The sequence below is a fragment of the Lactuca virosa genome, chromosome 9 (assembly GCF_052849685.1).
Source record: "Lactuca virosa cultivar CGN04683 chromosome 9, Lactuca_virosa_CGN04683_v6, whole genome shotgun sequence".
Taxonomy (NCBI): domain Eukaryota; kingdom Viridiplantae; phylum Streptophyta; class Magnoliopsida; order Asterales; family Asteraceae; genus Lactuca; species Lactuca virosa.
This window is the reverse complement of record NC_136434.1, coordinates 40,781,077-40,798,066: the sequence shown is the minus strand read 5'-3', so window position 1 is coordinate 40,798,066 and position 16,990 is coordinate 40,781,077. Positions and strand designations below refer to the sequence as shown.

At 28.0% G+C, this 16,990-nt stretch overlaps 1 protein-coding gene across 1 annotated transcript; it reads right to left on the bottom strand.

Annotated features, from left to right (window-relative positions):
• Positions 1 to 12,121: 12,121 nt before the first annotated feature.
• LOC145139163 (uncharacterized) lies at positions 12,122 to 12,969 on the bottom strand. Its single transcript, XM_079073087.1, has 2 exons — positions 12,564 to 12,969; positions 12,122 to 12,504 (listed from the first exon to the last, which is right to left on the bottom strand). Exons 1-2 carry the CDS (start codon positions 12,967 to 12,969, stop codon positions 12,122 to 12,124), a joined length of 789 nt encoding a protein of 262 aa, XP_078929213.1.
• Between the last annotated feature and the right edge of the window lie 4,021 nt (positions 12,970 to 16,990).

Here is a 16,990-nt window from a genome sequence, read left to right as displayed (position 1 = left end):
ACCTCAATTTTAAAACCAACCTCAATTTCAAAGGCAACTTCAATTTCAAAACCAACCTCAAATGAATTTCTCATCCCAACTTCAATCTCAAATGGAAAATGACTTCAACCTATTTGACGATATTCCTGACTCCCCAATGAATTTCCAAACCCAATTCAAAATTCAAGGAGAACCCGAAGTCGTACCGGAAACAGAATCGGAGCCGGAAGAGATTCGACCACAACCAAAAAAGTGGAAAGGCGGCTCCAAGGCAATGGACATTGGCCGAAGAAAAGGCGTTAGCTCGTGCGTGGGTGGATGTTTCTGAAGATCCGGTGGTCGGAAACAACCAAGATTGTCCAACTTTTTTCCGGAAAATTACACGGCGTTTTCTCACGGAGATAAATCTTGGAGACTACCGGAAAAGGATAAAATTTACTCGAAGTGGAGAAATGTCAACAGAGTGGTGACAGAGTTTAATGGGATGTTTTCGAGTTTCAAACGACAATGACGAAGTGGTGCAAACAACGAAACTATTTTGCAAAAAGCTCTTGAAGTATATCAGAATCAGAAATGGGCGAATTTCAAATTTCTACATGTTTGGAATATTATGAAATTGTCAAAAAAAATGACAAGAGGTAGACGCTTTTGAAACCTTTACGGGTGGTTCTTCTAAAAGAATCAAAACATCTGAAACGACGCATAGTCAATCGCCTGATGTGCATGTCGGGATTGACCTCAATGAGGAGGAGCCTTTTGAGGCTCAAAGAGTCAATCGTCCCATGGTAAGAGACCGAGTCAAGCAAAAGGGAAAAACGGCGGCAAGTAGTTCAAGAAGTGCTTCGGGGTGACATTGACTAACTAACAACCAAAATAGACAACTTGAAGTTGTCTTTGGAACAATATTTGGCGGTCGCATAAGAGAAAAAAAATCATGCAATGGCGATCTTAACGAGAGACACTAATGCTCGCACCGGACGTAAAAAAGAAATGACGATAAAAGCAAAAAAAGAGGTCACACAAAAATAGAACATCTAGGTTTCGTTATTCTAGGGTTGTGGTCTCGTTATTTAAATTTCTATGGTTCGTAATTTGAAATTCTATGTTTTTTATGTGTTGTAATTTTATTTTCTAGTTTAATGAAATTTTAGTTTTAAAAAGAAAATAATATGTTTGAAATGTTTATTTTTTTTTAATTAATTAATTAAAAAAAATAGCATGACAAGTGTGGCAACTTATGCCATATAAATGACAAAAATTTAAATGAGTGTGACAAATCTTTCGTGTCAACTGTCACGCTACGTAGACTGTGACAAACTTGACACTATTTCCTCCGAACTTAATAATTATATTAAAATCCTATAATCATGTTGCATCATGAGTCGACTATGTGAACTATTTAACTTGCATAAAGGTATTGAAGCTTTTGAAAATTTTATTTTGTCGGTGGATCCAGTTTTCTTTTACCAAAACACTAAAATTAAATAAAACAATTATTATAATTTTGTGATTAAGTGATGACTCATGAGTTAGAAACAGTAGGGTCCGTTTCTATTTATTTTTAGCTCCGTGCCTCCGTTACTAACTTACTATATATAAACATGTTGTCATTTGTCAAAATGAGGGTTTTGTTTATTATTTTTTTGTTTATTATTTTTTTTAAGTTATTAACAAATGCAGACTGCGAGAAATTTTCAACATGAAAAGGACTAAAATTTCTTTAAAAAGCATGTGCAACATACATGTTTGACTTAACGAGAGTAATAATGAAAAAAGAGATGATGTTTTTGTGGGAAAACATAGTTGAAGTACTTCCATATATATTATCTTTCAACAACCAATTTAAAACATTTGTTTCCTATAAGCCAAATGACCAAGTTTATATATTACCTTTTTTATTTATCATACTTGTGACTCTTGTTTGTTTTAACTATTGAGAAACATATAACCCGACATATATATATTTTTTTTCATAAAAAAATTGTTGTATATATAACGTAAGAACTTGTTTTAAGAAGTAAAGTTTAATCAACTGTTGAGAATTGTCATCCCATAGCTATCTATATATATACTTTTTGTCACATCCACAAAAACATACTTTCTTAAAATTTTCTTAGAATCTTTCAGCCTAATATACTTATTGGTTGAATATCTGCATATAGTCCATTCTTAAAACCCTTACACTTGCAATTTTGAAACCAATGAATGGTTTGTATGAATTTATGAATATGATTGGTGTGGATTTGAGCTGTGAAATATGACGTAAGCCTAAAAAAGGGAGTACTTCAAATTTGTTACTTTTCTAGAATACGTGTACGGAATTTCATGGTTTTATCGTATGACCCAAAAAGTCAAATGGGTCGGACCCCTCAACGAGATTTACGGGGCATGCATATCCCTGCCTTCTGCCACCTCACCCCCATAACCTTCTTTACTAACTTCCAATGATATGATGCACTTGCATAATTGCATTCACTTTCAAAACTAAAAGGAAAAACAACAAATTGTGTTTACAAAGAGTGAGTTCATGACAATCAGCATTCACCAATAATTGATGATAGGAGAAAAGACCATAATAATGCCCCAGTACACTGTTCCCAAGAGGAATACAACAATGATACATAAAGAAATACAAATGAACCATGCTGCTCTTGTCCTATATTGCACCAGCTTATTCTATTCTTTTCTTTTTCATAAAAAAAAAACTATTTTTACATTTAAACAGTTCATATGGTTTGTTAAAAAATAAAGGGTAATTGTGGATAACGTTCGTTTTCTCTGATTCATAGCTTTTTGGAAAACGAAAGATATTCCTACATTATCTTTGGTAAAATAAATATATTTTTAAACAAATGTATGACTCATCATATTATTTTTATTTCTTTATAAACAAGTCAATAATATTTTTCGAATTGGAAATCCTAAAAATTATTGAAACAATACATATATATTTTATTATTATTACCCAAATGTGATACAACCTATAAACATTTATCATTTGAGATGTGCTAACAATAAGACATGTCTATGTTTGGAGAAGAGTTTCTTCTGAAACTGTTTACGTTTAACAAATATTGATTACTTATGGAAATTTTCATTTCACAGGGGATTTATTTGTTAAAACTATAAGAACTTTAATGGATTTAATCAGCAATAACCATTTTCAACTAACCAACTCAAAATGGAATATAATCTTTATAAGTTATACCAACCATGTGTCACATATGAAAGTAACCAATAATAGTACTAAGATATGCATGTATTTGTTCAACATGTTATACATTTTTTTGTTTAAAAAACAAACTAAAACCCTATTTATATATAAATTAAAAACGTGATAATTTTATTAACAATAGTCCAATAATTAAACTTGAATTCAAAATATTAACTTCAGAAATATCAATAGAACCAAATGACACTAGGAATAACTTAAATTAGTATGAATACTGAATAAATGTAAGATAATGACACGTGGAATGGTGTGAGTGGATGGGATTGAAAATCTCCTTATTTTAATAAAAGAATAGTTTTATTTTCCTTTTGACATGTGTCATTCTATTAGGTCTCCTAATTAATGCATATGTTATTCTCATTTTGCCATGTGTCATTTTATTATGTCTTCTAATTAATGCATGCCACTTGTCAACCATTGATTCTCCATTTCAAATTTCAAAATTTAAATTTCCCACTCTAATTACATTAAATTAATAACATTAGAATAAAAATTAAAATAAAATTAATACAAATTATAAAGTGATATAATTTCACATATTTATTTAAATCAATGATTATAATTTTATATAACTAAAAAAATCTCTTAATTAATAATTTATTTAAAATAATTGATTAATAATTTTAAATTTTTATTATAAAAATTCAATTAATTTTGTAACCGTGATTTCCACGGGTTATAAACTAATCATACATACTTATAAAGCTAACATTTTTTCTTGAATCTCATTCATTTGAAACCCCCATTTTTTAACTTCCTCAAACCACATTTATTTGAAACCCTATTTTTTAACTAATGCAACTCAAAAGTTTTTTTTAATTATGATTTAACACTCAAAAGTTTTATAACTTATATTATGTTTAATTACCATTTAGTGAAAACTTTACTATAAAAAGGTCAATCTTTTGTGTATTTTATGTTATATAAAATCTTACACATAAGAAGGATTTGAAGATATTGTGATTCAAAAGTTTTCATATAGTTGAAGCATTCACGATCCAAATATGATGATTTGAAGAAATGAGTTATGTCGCATCGATGTTAATTGTAATATGGTTTTTTCTTTCAACCAAAACAAATGAAGCTTTTCTATTCTTTCTTTATATTCAGTTTCTCATTTAATCTTTATATGTGATTTGTGTGTATTACTCAATCTTGAATGTGACTCTCCAAACATCAATGTTTTGCTTGGAATATCTTTCTGGTTCTTCTTTTCCAAGAAAAATATTTTGATTGCAGGTTAGTGAAGAATTGTCATCAAGTTTCTATGGGTGAATGATGTTAAATGAAGAAAGAAGATTCACAAAATGGATATAGGTTTTTTTGGTTTGAATAAAGTTGGCGAATGTTAGTTTTTTCTTTTGATTTAAATGTATGTTTATGTAACATCTTTATTTATATATTCAATCACCCAATGCTCTTATTTATTTGATTGTAGTTTTTCTATTTTGATTATGTTTATTTTCTATTATTTTTTTTGTTGGGTTATCCTACACAACATATTTAAAAGACAATATTTAAAAGATAACATAATTTTGAACATTTGATATGTAATTATTATAGACCTATCATGATATGTTCTTCATATGAAAGTAATTTATTCATATTACTACGACAATAATTACATATAACATTTACGAATATATATATATATATATATATATATATATATATATATATATATATATATATATATATATATATTATATGTGATTTGTTTAAAATGTATATGCACCTATGTATGTTATAAATTTATAATTAAATATCTTTATGTTTAATAATTGAAGGGATTAAAATGATGCATCAAAACCAATTATTTAGACGAATGTAATAATAATAATAATAATAATAATAATAATAATAATAATAATAATAATAAATATATATTTCCAAGTACCGCATTCATTTGAAACTCACACTACAACTCAAGAGTTTTCTAATTTATGTATATTTATTAGTTACAACTCAAGAGTTTTGAACTTATGATTATTAATTAGTAATCACTAATAACTTTTTAAATTTTATAAGGTTGTAAAGTTTTGCTCATTAAAAACATTAATGTATTTGAAGAGATTTGTGATTTAAATATTAAGAGTTAATATAAATGTTATAATATATGTAATAGTGTTTTTATGTTATTAAAAGTTATAGTGTTTATTTTTCATATTTTTTATTATTCGTTGTATATATATCTTTTTTAATACAAATGTTATAATAGATGTTTTTCTATTTTTATGTTACTAAAAGTTGCAGTTCATATTTTTGTTTATACGTTTTGTTACCCGTTATATTATCATTCATTTGATATATAATTTACATAAATTTAAACGGTTTATAAAATTATCAAATAATTATATATATCACAATGACTTAAAAATTAAACTATAATGTTTAATAAAACTAATATGTTAACTATATGTTTGCTTTACTACTAACATTTTGTTTGAAAGTAGAAATATTAAATAATAATTTGGTAAAAATTATTATTTTAACTATATAATTCTATTTTCGCGTTGGGTGGATTCGCCTACTAAGAAAATAAATCATAAATGTGAGAAAATAAATCATAAATGTGAGGATACAAGTAAGCACGTGGCAGCCTGACCCCATCCCAGCGACTTTTTTGACTTCACACCTAAGTTGACAACTTTTAATGGATTTGACCCCAATGACCCTTTTGCACTTTCGCTTACACTTAAAATAATTAAAAACACATACAAACAAGATAATCATATATTTCGACAAGATTAATATATATAGTTTATTTCATAATATTTGTAACTCACGTTAAATGTCATATCATCAAAATCTATTACATATAGTTATATGATATATCGCATAAAAAGATTTAGTGATTAAATGTGTTTAGTAACTAAATATGTATAATTATAAAAATTCATTATCTTTAGAAGTTATTAATCCTTTAATTTGTGAAATTAGAGAAAAGTCCCTCAAAATTTTAATCATGCCATAGAAAATCGAACAAAAAAAAAAGCTAAAATAAAAAATATATTTGATTAACGCAAGAACAAGAAAATGTTCAAAGGCCTATAATGACATTTTAGCACAAATTGATGAGATGTGTCGTTTTTGTCTGTCCAAATGAAGATCTAGTTATAAATGTCACGTGAACCGAAAACAGTTAACTCATACTATCAATGAAAATTGCAATTTAGAAACATAATAGTCAATCTATTCATAACTTCACAACATTTGATTAGAAATATTACTCATAAAACTTTAAAACATATAATAATAAAAACAAAATGGAACAGTTTTATAACCCCATATAAACAACATCAACATATCTATAATTATGACTTAAACAATTAAGTTATATTAATGTTCAACTAAACCCACCTATATCATAACCAATTGTCTCAACATTTATGAGAAGGATGATGTATGTGGTAAGAAACAATTATGACTATATATATATATATATATATATATATATATATATATATATATATATATATATATATATATATATATATATATATATATATATATATATATATATATATATATATTCCTAATTTGTTATTTTTCATTTCGGAATTTTTAGCTCCGATTAGCAAAGGACCGGAGAAACTTTCTTTATCATACATACTTATAAAGCTAGCATTTTTTCTTTAATCTCATGCATTTGAAATCCCATTTTTTTAACTTCCTCAAACCACATTCATTTGAAACCCCCTTTTTTAACTAATGTAACTCAAAAGTTTTCTTAATTATGATTTAACACTCAAAAGTTTTATAACTTATATTATGTTTAATTAGCTTTTAGTGAAAAGTTTATTATAAAAATGTTAATCTTTTGGGAAGACATGCATACAAATCATATACAAATTTAAGAAAGAAAACAAACATAAAGGTTTTTGTATTGGGTTGAGGTCTTATGACCACTTTTGAAGATATGCTATTATATTAGAGCTTTTAATTTGTAAGTTTGTTATACTAATTCGTTTTTATATTTTCTTCGATTTTGGATTATTGTAATACAATCGTTGTATATTGTGGTTTAATCGTTAATATATTGATCATATGTTATATAAGGTGATGTCGAAAATATTTAACTAAATATTTTAAATATGTTTTTTTTTGTTTTGTAATTGTAACGTTTGAAAAAGATAATTAATTAAAACTCATACATATATTATATTTTCAATCTCTCTCTCTCTCTCTCTCTCTCTATATATATATATATATATATATATATATATATATATATATATATATATATATATATATATATATATTATAATAGATGTCAAAACACTTCAACCAAAATTCATTTAAAATCTAATATTTCAAATGCTTTTTAATAATGATTGTAAAAATTTTAACATGTGTTACTTAATTGATTGATTGATAAAAACATTAATATTTTGAAACTTCTAACTCTTAAACTTATTATTTAATTTGTTAGTTAACTAAAATATTTTTCTTACATAAAGATAACATTTTTATGTTTGGTTACTCATATTTGTTTATGTAATTAGAAAACAAGGTGTACATAGAATGACTACTTCAATTTCACATAGGAACCGATACCACTAGAGATGTATGTTGTCTTTAACCGGTGGTAGGAGATCCACATACCCTTTTTAATTATTTATATTAATGCTTAGTAATATCTATTTTATATTCATATTCACCTTAATTTTTTAGGTACAAATTAAGGAAGAGGATTCTCGGCGCACCAACATAAAGTCAAACGTACGCCTTGCAAAATATGTAATTAAAATTAAATATCATATTTACTAATCGACTTATTTTAAAACTTTTGATGACATTTATGTATAATGATATATTTTGTATGACTTCATTCTTAATTTCAATGTTTAATATTTGAAAGTTCATATATGAAACATTGATGTTTTGGTGTATTATAAATAGTGTAATACAAAGTTTATTAGTTAAATATTGTTTATTAATAGCTCATTCAAAACAACTTATTTTCTTATTTTATCCAAAAAGTATTATCGGCCATAAAAAAAGTAGATTATATTAATGTTATACAAAAACTTATAATATATATTGGATATTATAAAAGTAAAAGTAAAGTTTATAAGGTATGAACTATATTAGATAGTATCAAAATATAAGTTGATGAATTTTTATGTTTTTTGATAATTCGGTTAATGCCCAAAACATGACTAAAAACGTAAATTTCAACATATTTCTATTTTTACCCATAATTATTTTAACTACTTAAATGCATTTTTGCGCAACGCGGGAGGTTACGCCTAGTATATATATATATATATATATATATATATATATATATATATATATATATATATATATATATATATATATATATATATATATATAATTGTGGGTGGGAGATTTTGGGCCAGGATAACTTCGGCTAAGACGATGATGTGATGTTTGAACCCTTACAAAGTAATGATAATGACTATTACTTGCACCATACAAGTGGCTAAAACAATTCCTTCAAATTATATTTTGTGGTTCAGAATAAATGAATAAATGTGCAAATAACTTTTGAAAATTTATTAAGTTCAATACTTCACGTGATACGAAAATCAATCGAAATTTTGATGTAAACAATCTAATGAGTAATGACTCTAAAATCTTTAAATTTCGATCCTTTTCTATAGTTACAATTAAAGTATGAAAAAAGTTCATTGTTATCTAGTATACTTACTTCATAGTTAAATACTTTTAATATCCGTTTTAGTTAGTTACTTATCAAAATAATATAATTATATGATTTATGGAAATTTAAATAAATGTAAATGTATAAAATATAAACCAACTCAAAAATATAAAACTTCCGTTGATGATTTCATAGAAGTTTTCGATTCAATATTTGGGCTTGCTATGACTTCATTGGAGAGTATGAATCGCTTTTTGGCCCAAATCTGACCTTTTTATGTTCAATAGACTTATTAGAAACGGATATATTGATGATGTGCAAACACCAAATAATTTACTTATGCAAAATTGCAAATCATATTCGTTTATGATTAAATACGCAAAACCAAAATGATAAAGAAAATATGTTTGATAACTTTAAATAAAACAAACAAATACAACAATATATTAAATTAAATCTAAACTATCTCGAAATTGTTCAAAAATATATGTCTCATAATTCGAGTTCATTTATAACATAAGTTCTTCAGCTCGATTCACATCTCCAATCTTCCCAAAAGCTTCAATAGCTAATACATAGCTTGTTGATGTTTACGATGATCCAGTCATCTAGCGGAGTATAGATGACGACCACAGATTATTGTAGACAGTCTAGTGGAACGCTGACATGCTCGCAACCTGTATGTGTTTATTTGAACTACGTGTTCACCAGGTGTACTCCATCCCCCTCATGGTTGCCTTATTTGACATGAATTGCTGAGGAATCCCCTAATCAGTGTTGTCACCCCAATGAAAATTCTTAGGCTAGGTCCCTTGAATTAGATGCTTTAGGGACGTAAAGTGAGGATAACGGGAACGAGAAATCGGGGTTGAATGATTTGATGAAATTAATAAACTTAATTATTCTGGGTTGAAAACCCTATGTGCTCACCAGGCTCCCAAGCCTGACCCACTTAGTTTATTGCATTACAGGTAGTGGTAAAGGAGCACATGAGTGATGATCTGATGAGGGATCAATGGATTATAGGCCACTATAATAAATAGATGTTGTAAGGCCTATGTTGTTTCTGGTTATGCTTTTGATTTGTATTGACAATGATATACCGAGATTTTTAATATAATGAAAATACATTTCTTCAGAAATGATTTGATAAATTCTTTATCATAAATTTGGGAACAAATTTCGCAACATACTTCTTTAAAAGTATACTCTGATTTTTAAATAAAGCATAAACAAAATCGGTATTTTCTGGCCGTGAAAATGAGGATGTCACAGATACTGCACAATATGCTTATTTAGACATATTGTGAGATTATTGTATTGTGAAATATATATACATGACGATATAACATTGTCAAATGAAATCAGTTCAAGTGATAAATATTTAAATGAAATAGATGATGAATATGAGATGAATACTTTGGGCAAAAAATACCCATGGAAGTGAATTATTGATAATTGAATTATTACGGAAGTAAATTATTGGTTGACCTTACGAATATCAAGGCAACAATTATAGTAATGAAATATTAGTTAACCTTACGAAGCTCAAGGCAATAATCGTTAAAAATGAATTATAGATTGACCTTACGAAGCTAAAGTCCATCATTATTATGAGGAAATAATAATAGTTGATCTCGAAAAGAAAGTCACGATACGATAATTAGTTGACTTTGATATAACTTATGAAATGTCCATTTATTATTGAGAAATTGATTATTATGTGTCGTCTTGTGTTAAATGTGTTATTGTAGATGTTATTCACTAAGTCGTATACCGTACGGTGTTTATTATGGATGTTTTGTAGGATAAATTATTATAGCGTCCGACTCGGGTTATGGATGCTCGTTCAAATGAATCAAATCCGAACAAGTGAATTTAGTTTGATTTCGATTTACAAAATATAGATATACATAGTCCCAACTATATTAGAACATGATCGAAACAACAAACCTATAATTTGGTTGGATCAGTTTTCACTATTTGGTATATATAACTTTAACATTAGGAAATTGGATTTGTTGAGTGTAAATCCAAAAATTATCCATGCGGTGTGTAGCACTGGTATGTTTCGGTAGGTGATTTAAAAGGAAAATAATTATATTTTATATCCTTAATTAAAATAAATTGTATAGTGGGTTTTAACTAATAATTAAATTAAATAGAGGAGATTTATTTGATATTAACTTAATTTTAAAAGTTTAAGTAAAGGGCTTGTTTGATACTCCTTATTTAAATAGTGTTTAATGTAATATAGAAGAACTAAAATGAAAGTAAATTTATCAAAATTATAAAATAGACATTTACTGAAATTTAAAAGAGGTAAATGAGATATTTACAAACTTGTTATGAGAAGGAATCTTAAATTGGTGTTGCATGGGAAATAAAATGAAGAAATCAGGGATCATTCTTGTAACTTCAAAATTTAAACGAGAAAATTCGGTAAATGACCAAAAAAGAGGGGTTCTTTGAAAACAATGACCATGAAAAAACGAATTTCGGAATATGACCATAGGATCCGCAGAACACCCTTTTCAGATCGAGTAATCCCTCTGAGGAAACGGAACACCTCTGCGGATCTTAGGTTTTTTAATTTTTTTTCGTTTTTTCGTTTTTTTTTTTTCGTTTATTAATATTAATTTTTTTAATCACATAAGGTATTATGTGATTATTATGTAAAAAATTTGATCAAAAAAGGATAAAAATAATAAACTTATGTTTAATATCAGTCCACATAACTGTTTGGGAATCCACAGAACTGTCAGTGGATCAGTGTACACCTCTGCGGATCAGTGTACACCTCTACGGATCAGTGTATAAATTGTCATACCGGTTAAATATTGTATCAACTCACCCCGGTATTGAAAAATATAGAAATGGCCTCCAATGCACCAACTTCTACGAATGCAAATATAGAAATTTGAAGATGAACTCATATTATAAATAAAAAAATGCAACTCTTTACGAAAAATTCAACGATCATCTATGACTATTTATACACTCTTCAACTCCTTAGAACTTTTTGTCCGTAGTGTTGTTTGCTAGTCCACAGTGTTTTTTGTCGGTCCGCATAGCTTTTTGTCGATGCACAGAGCTGTCTTTAACCAATAATTGTGATCCATATATTACAATTTTTTATTAAAAGGTAGATATTAATAATTAAAAGGTACATATTATTTATTAAAATATAACAACGTCAACGGACCAAAATTAAGGTTAACATAAAAGTAAATAGAAACTAATATTAGTTGTCATCCTTGCATTACAATTCAAGTAAATTGTCATGGAGGTAAGACGACAACACTTTCAACTGGTATTTCCCAATGCATAAGGTTTGGAATAGGATTAACCATCTCAGTTTGATAAGCATTTCGATACACCGCAGTAGTTAACTTATAATTTACCATAAGTTGGATTTCTTCAATTTCAAGCCTTTGTAGTGATGCTATAGCGTGATGACAAGGTATACCGTACTTTTGCCATTTCCTGCAAGTACAAATGCCACGATCTAATTGCACGGATTCGGTGGTTAAATACTTACTCACTTCATATCTGTCGCCAACAATATGCCTAACCCTACAACCATCGGAGTTGATAAATATTTTTTGAAGCACCTTAAGTGCATAAGGGGTCAGAAGACCATGAAATCCCCCTGTGAAATTAACTGAATAATCAAATAAAAATTATGATGCAATAATTTATATTAAAACATATCATTATTACCTTGCATGAAGTCATGAACCATTTGAATGATCGTTGTTATTGGAAACTCATTCCTGTTTGTCATTATCCAATTGACGACATCGGGAATATCAACGAATTTCACAGTGAAACGTACTTTAGGGAAAAATAAGTATACCCATTTTGAAATGGCAATATTGTCAAGCCAGTGAAGATCATTCCCATTCGCCTCATTTTGTAAGGTGTTCAAACTCCCATAAAAATCAGACACAATATACGTTTTGCATGTCTTCCAGAACAACTGCTCCACAACTGTATTGTTTCCGGTGGAAGCCCGTATTTTCTCAACTATATTTTTACAACAATAATCATGATATGAGTCAGGATAGACTCTCTGTACTGCGAAGTCTATAGAGTCAGGCATATGGCTTATGAAACCAACTTCCATACTGTCACCTAAACATTCTTTCAGCCTCCTTATGAACCATACCTATGACTCGTCACAGTTTATGGTTCCCAATGCAACTGCTATAAGTAGGGGTTCATGATTTCCATCTAAAGCAATCGCAATGTACATGGATGTTATGTAAGTCCCAATTAGAGGTACGTGACAAACGAATATGATTGGTATCATAGACGTGAGAAACGTACGAATCTGCAAGAAAAGATAAGAATAGTAGCCAGTTAACAACTTCAAATAACCAAAAATTTAGCGTAAAGGATTACATGCCACGCATCCCAATGCCACAAAACAAAATTGGAAACGATCGTACATATCTTTCTTAATGCACGTGAAGGTGTTAGGATTGGTTATTTGCAGATTATGAAAGAAAATCGGTAGGTTGGAGAAACTTTTTTTAACACCTCATTGAAGGAACTCATTTCCACAACTTTCCACAACTTCTCAAAATTAAAAGGCTTATCCAATTGAAATGAAATCTATATCCATTAATCCGCAAAGCTGTTTGTCAGTCCGCAGAGCTGTTTGCAAGTCTGCAGAGCTTGTTGTCAGTCTGCATAGCTGTTTCTCAATCCGCAGAGTCGTTTATCTTATTTAAATCATCATTCATTCTTCAATAAACTCACACCTTTATTCTGAAATGGCCACTAATGTACCAACTTCTTCAAATGCAGCGACATCAACTGATGCTCCACGTCCATGGACGACAACAGAGGTGATGGTCCTAACACAATGTTGGATGAACGTTAACGAGGGCGTGACACCAATAGCTCCGCCTCACTGCCTTGTAGGTGATGAATGGACCCGCATAATAGGTTTGTTCAACCATGAGATGGGAGAAGGACAACACCACCTTAAAGAAGATGTTGTTACTAAGTGGATGGAATTAAAGGAAAAAGTCACATGGTTAAATCGATGGTATAATTATATTAAAAATATGCCACGTTTTTACACAGACGATGAAAAACTTTTACAAGTTGTTAAAGAGCATTACATGATGGAGCGTGATGGAAGTGAGTTCGAATATGATGACGTTTGGAATGTAGTGAAAAAAACCAGTATTTCATGTAGACTGTAATATTTTATGCGTAATATTTGCTACTTCTTTATCTTATTATTTGTAAGGGTTGTCTTATCTGTTTCCATGTATTTGTAGTTTCTGGAATAAAGTGTTTGTATCTGTTTCCATGTATTACGCAGACGATGAAAACAACCTAATAGAAACCAATTACATAAAAATAACCTTATACAAAGCAGTACATATAAATAACCTTAAAATAACCAAATACATCTAAATAACCTAATAAAAACCAACTACATCAAAATAACGTACTACAAAAACATTAAAAGTACGGGAGATCTTTTATAAGATTCCAAGGGGCTTCATACTCGAATTCTGACCCATCGCTAATGGATTTGTATTCCTCTTTCGCCGCCTCCAAGATCACTTCCTCGTCTTCATTGAGCCGTTCATCATCAATTTTGTTATAAAAATTGTTGAATAACAAAATTTCTGTTTTTATTTCATACCATTTAGCTGTGACAACAACGATGTTACGATAGTTTCCTGCAACGGTTTGAGGATCAGCGTTATAGGTATAAGTTAAACGGGTCGAAAAACTTGGATCATTCACATCAATGCTCTCGTACACAGTAATATACGCACGTGTTAGACGTACGATCTCCTCAGCGCTCCATGGTCTGGAACCCATTGTGAGTGAAAATTTGATGGTGTCCAGAAAAATGATTGAAAGAAATGATGAAATCATACGCATACTAAAGTGAATTTATAGTAAAATATTAGTACTGCAGATCGAACACTATTTGATACAGAATAGACGAAACAGTACTGCGGAATTAACAATTCTTTGCTGCGGAGTTGATGAAATAGTTTTTAAAATGTTCTTAAATACATATAAATACATATTTAGAATATATATATATATATATATATATATATATATATATATATACATGCATTTTTAAAATAAATAAATACGTATACACATATTTGTATACATATCTATACATATTTATATATTTTCAAAATGTTATTATATGTTGAAAACGTATAAATACATATAAATACGTTTTTAAATCACACACAAATATATATATATATATATATATATATATATATATATTGAAAATTATATAAATACTTATAAATATGATACAAATTTATACTTTTTATACGTATAAAAACGTCTTTATATATAATGTATTATAATAAATATGTTAAAAACGTCTTTGTACATAATGTACAAATATAATTATGTATAAAGTCATATATTTGCATTTTTATATTTATAAAAAACATTTTTTTATGTTTTAATTTGTATAAAAACATTATTTATATGTACGAAAATTTCTTTATATATATATATATATATATATATATATATATATATATATATATATATATATATATATATATGTATAAAACATATTTTATACATATAAAATGAATATAAAAATGAAGAGATTTTTAAACATATTAATATAGTACCCAAAACAAATGAAATTACTTTCCACGCTCATATCATCTATTTTTTAAGGGTAAAAGTCATAATTTTTTTATGTCTTGCACAGAAAAAGCATGAAACGATGCCAATTTCACACGTGTCAAGTAATGTAACCCAAAGTTGGTGATGTGGCATAAGTAAGTATATTGTTAGTGGTGAGCATTGTTGACATCATTGATATGGATACAATATCTTACATGGAATATGCCGCTCTCTGAAAATTCAAATAATAATACCCCACTGCCACAACACCTCCCTCCTCTTCCTGTTCCGTTCTCTGCCGTTCATATTACTTTTCTCTCCTACACACTACATGTTAATTATGGAGGAAAGGGATTGATGAGCATAAATCCAAACTCCCCGACAAATATTTCTCGACTCCTTTCTTTCATCATCCTTCTCATTGGCTTTTTCCTCTTAAATTTCTCTCAAGAATAGTTAACATCGATACAAATTTGGGAACACCATGGATGCACCATGTACAATCCTAAACCTCTTTTTTTCACCAAATCTTTGCTAAATATAGAGATAACTTTGGTTCCACCTTACTATAACCAACAAACACCGCTGGTTATTCACAATTTCCTAACACTAGAAAAGAGAGCGATGGAATGTATAATTGTTTCAAAAAAACAAATTGATTCATAAGCACAAACTATATATTCGATTAGATTTTATGAATTAGTTCATATACAAAGGTATGCAGTTAAAATACAATGAAATGTATCTTGTTAAAAAATAACTAAGTCGTTAGTGTTATTTAATAAGTAATAATTTCATACTAAATTATAAAATTTATCTCAAATATTGATCATTTTTCCTTTGATTACATTTATTTGAAACTCTCATGACATTTTAATATCTTTCTAACAATATTAATTAATTTTAAATTCCAATTACTTTTCAATTTTTTTCTAATAATATTATAAATTAATAAAATAATGTTATATAAATACAAAAAAAACATCTACCTAAACCTGAAGTTATAATTGTTTGAAAAAATATCTACATAAACATAAAATTATAATTATTTGATTAATAATTTTGATTCATAAGCACAAAATATGCACTCGATTATATTTGATAAATGAGTTCATCTTGTAATGAAGTTTTTAATCATGAAAATACATATAAAATAACTTTCTATATTACATAGCTTTACATGATTTAACAAAAAGTTACTCAACAAAAACTTACTTTTTCGGATAACAACTTACGAGATTATTGAAAAATATAAATATTAAACAATAATTTTTTTAGATAACTTCATATATTTATTTTATTTCATTATTATTTTATTTAACAAAATAGAATTATTGACAAATAAAGAAATGAGTTTGATTAAAATGTCATTAGCTCACGTCATTGGGTATATTGAGTTGAACCGGTCCGAGTTTGATTAATATATGAGTCTTTGGATTGAGTTGGGCAAACACGCCATGGTCGGAGACCGAGTCAAAGTAACTTGCATAGTATTTGGTTGA

What these genes read in the sequence shown, in the direction of transcription:
- LOC145139163 (XM_079073087.1), bottom strand. Translation starts at nt 12,969, where the DNA reads ATGGAAGTTGGTTTCATAAGCCATATGCCTGACTCTATAGACTTCGCA. An exon ending in GGTTCATGACTTCATGCAAG is followed by an intron (nt 12,505 to 12,563) that starts GTAATAATGATA and finishes TTGATTATTCAG; the next exon opens with TTAATTTCACAGGGGGATTT.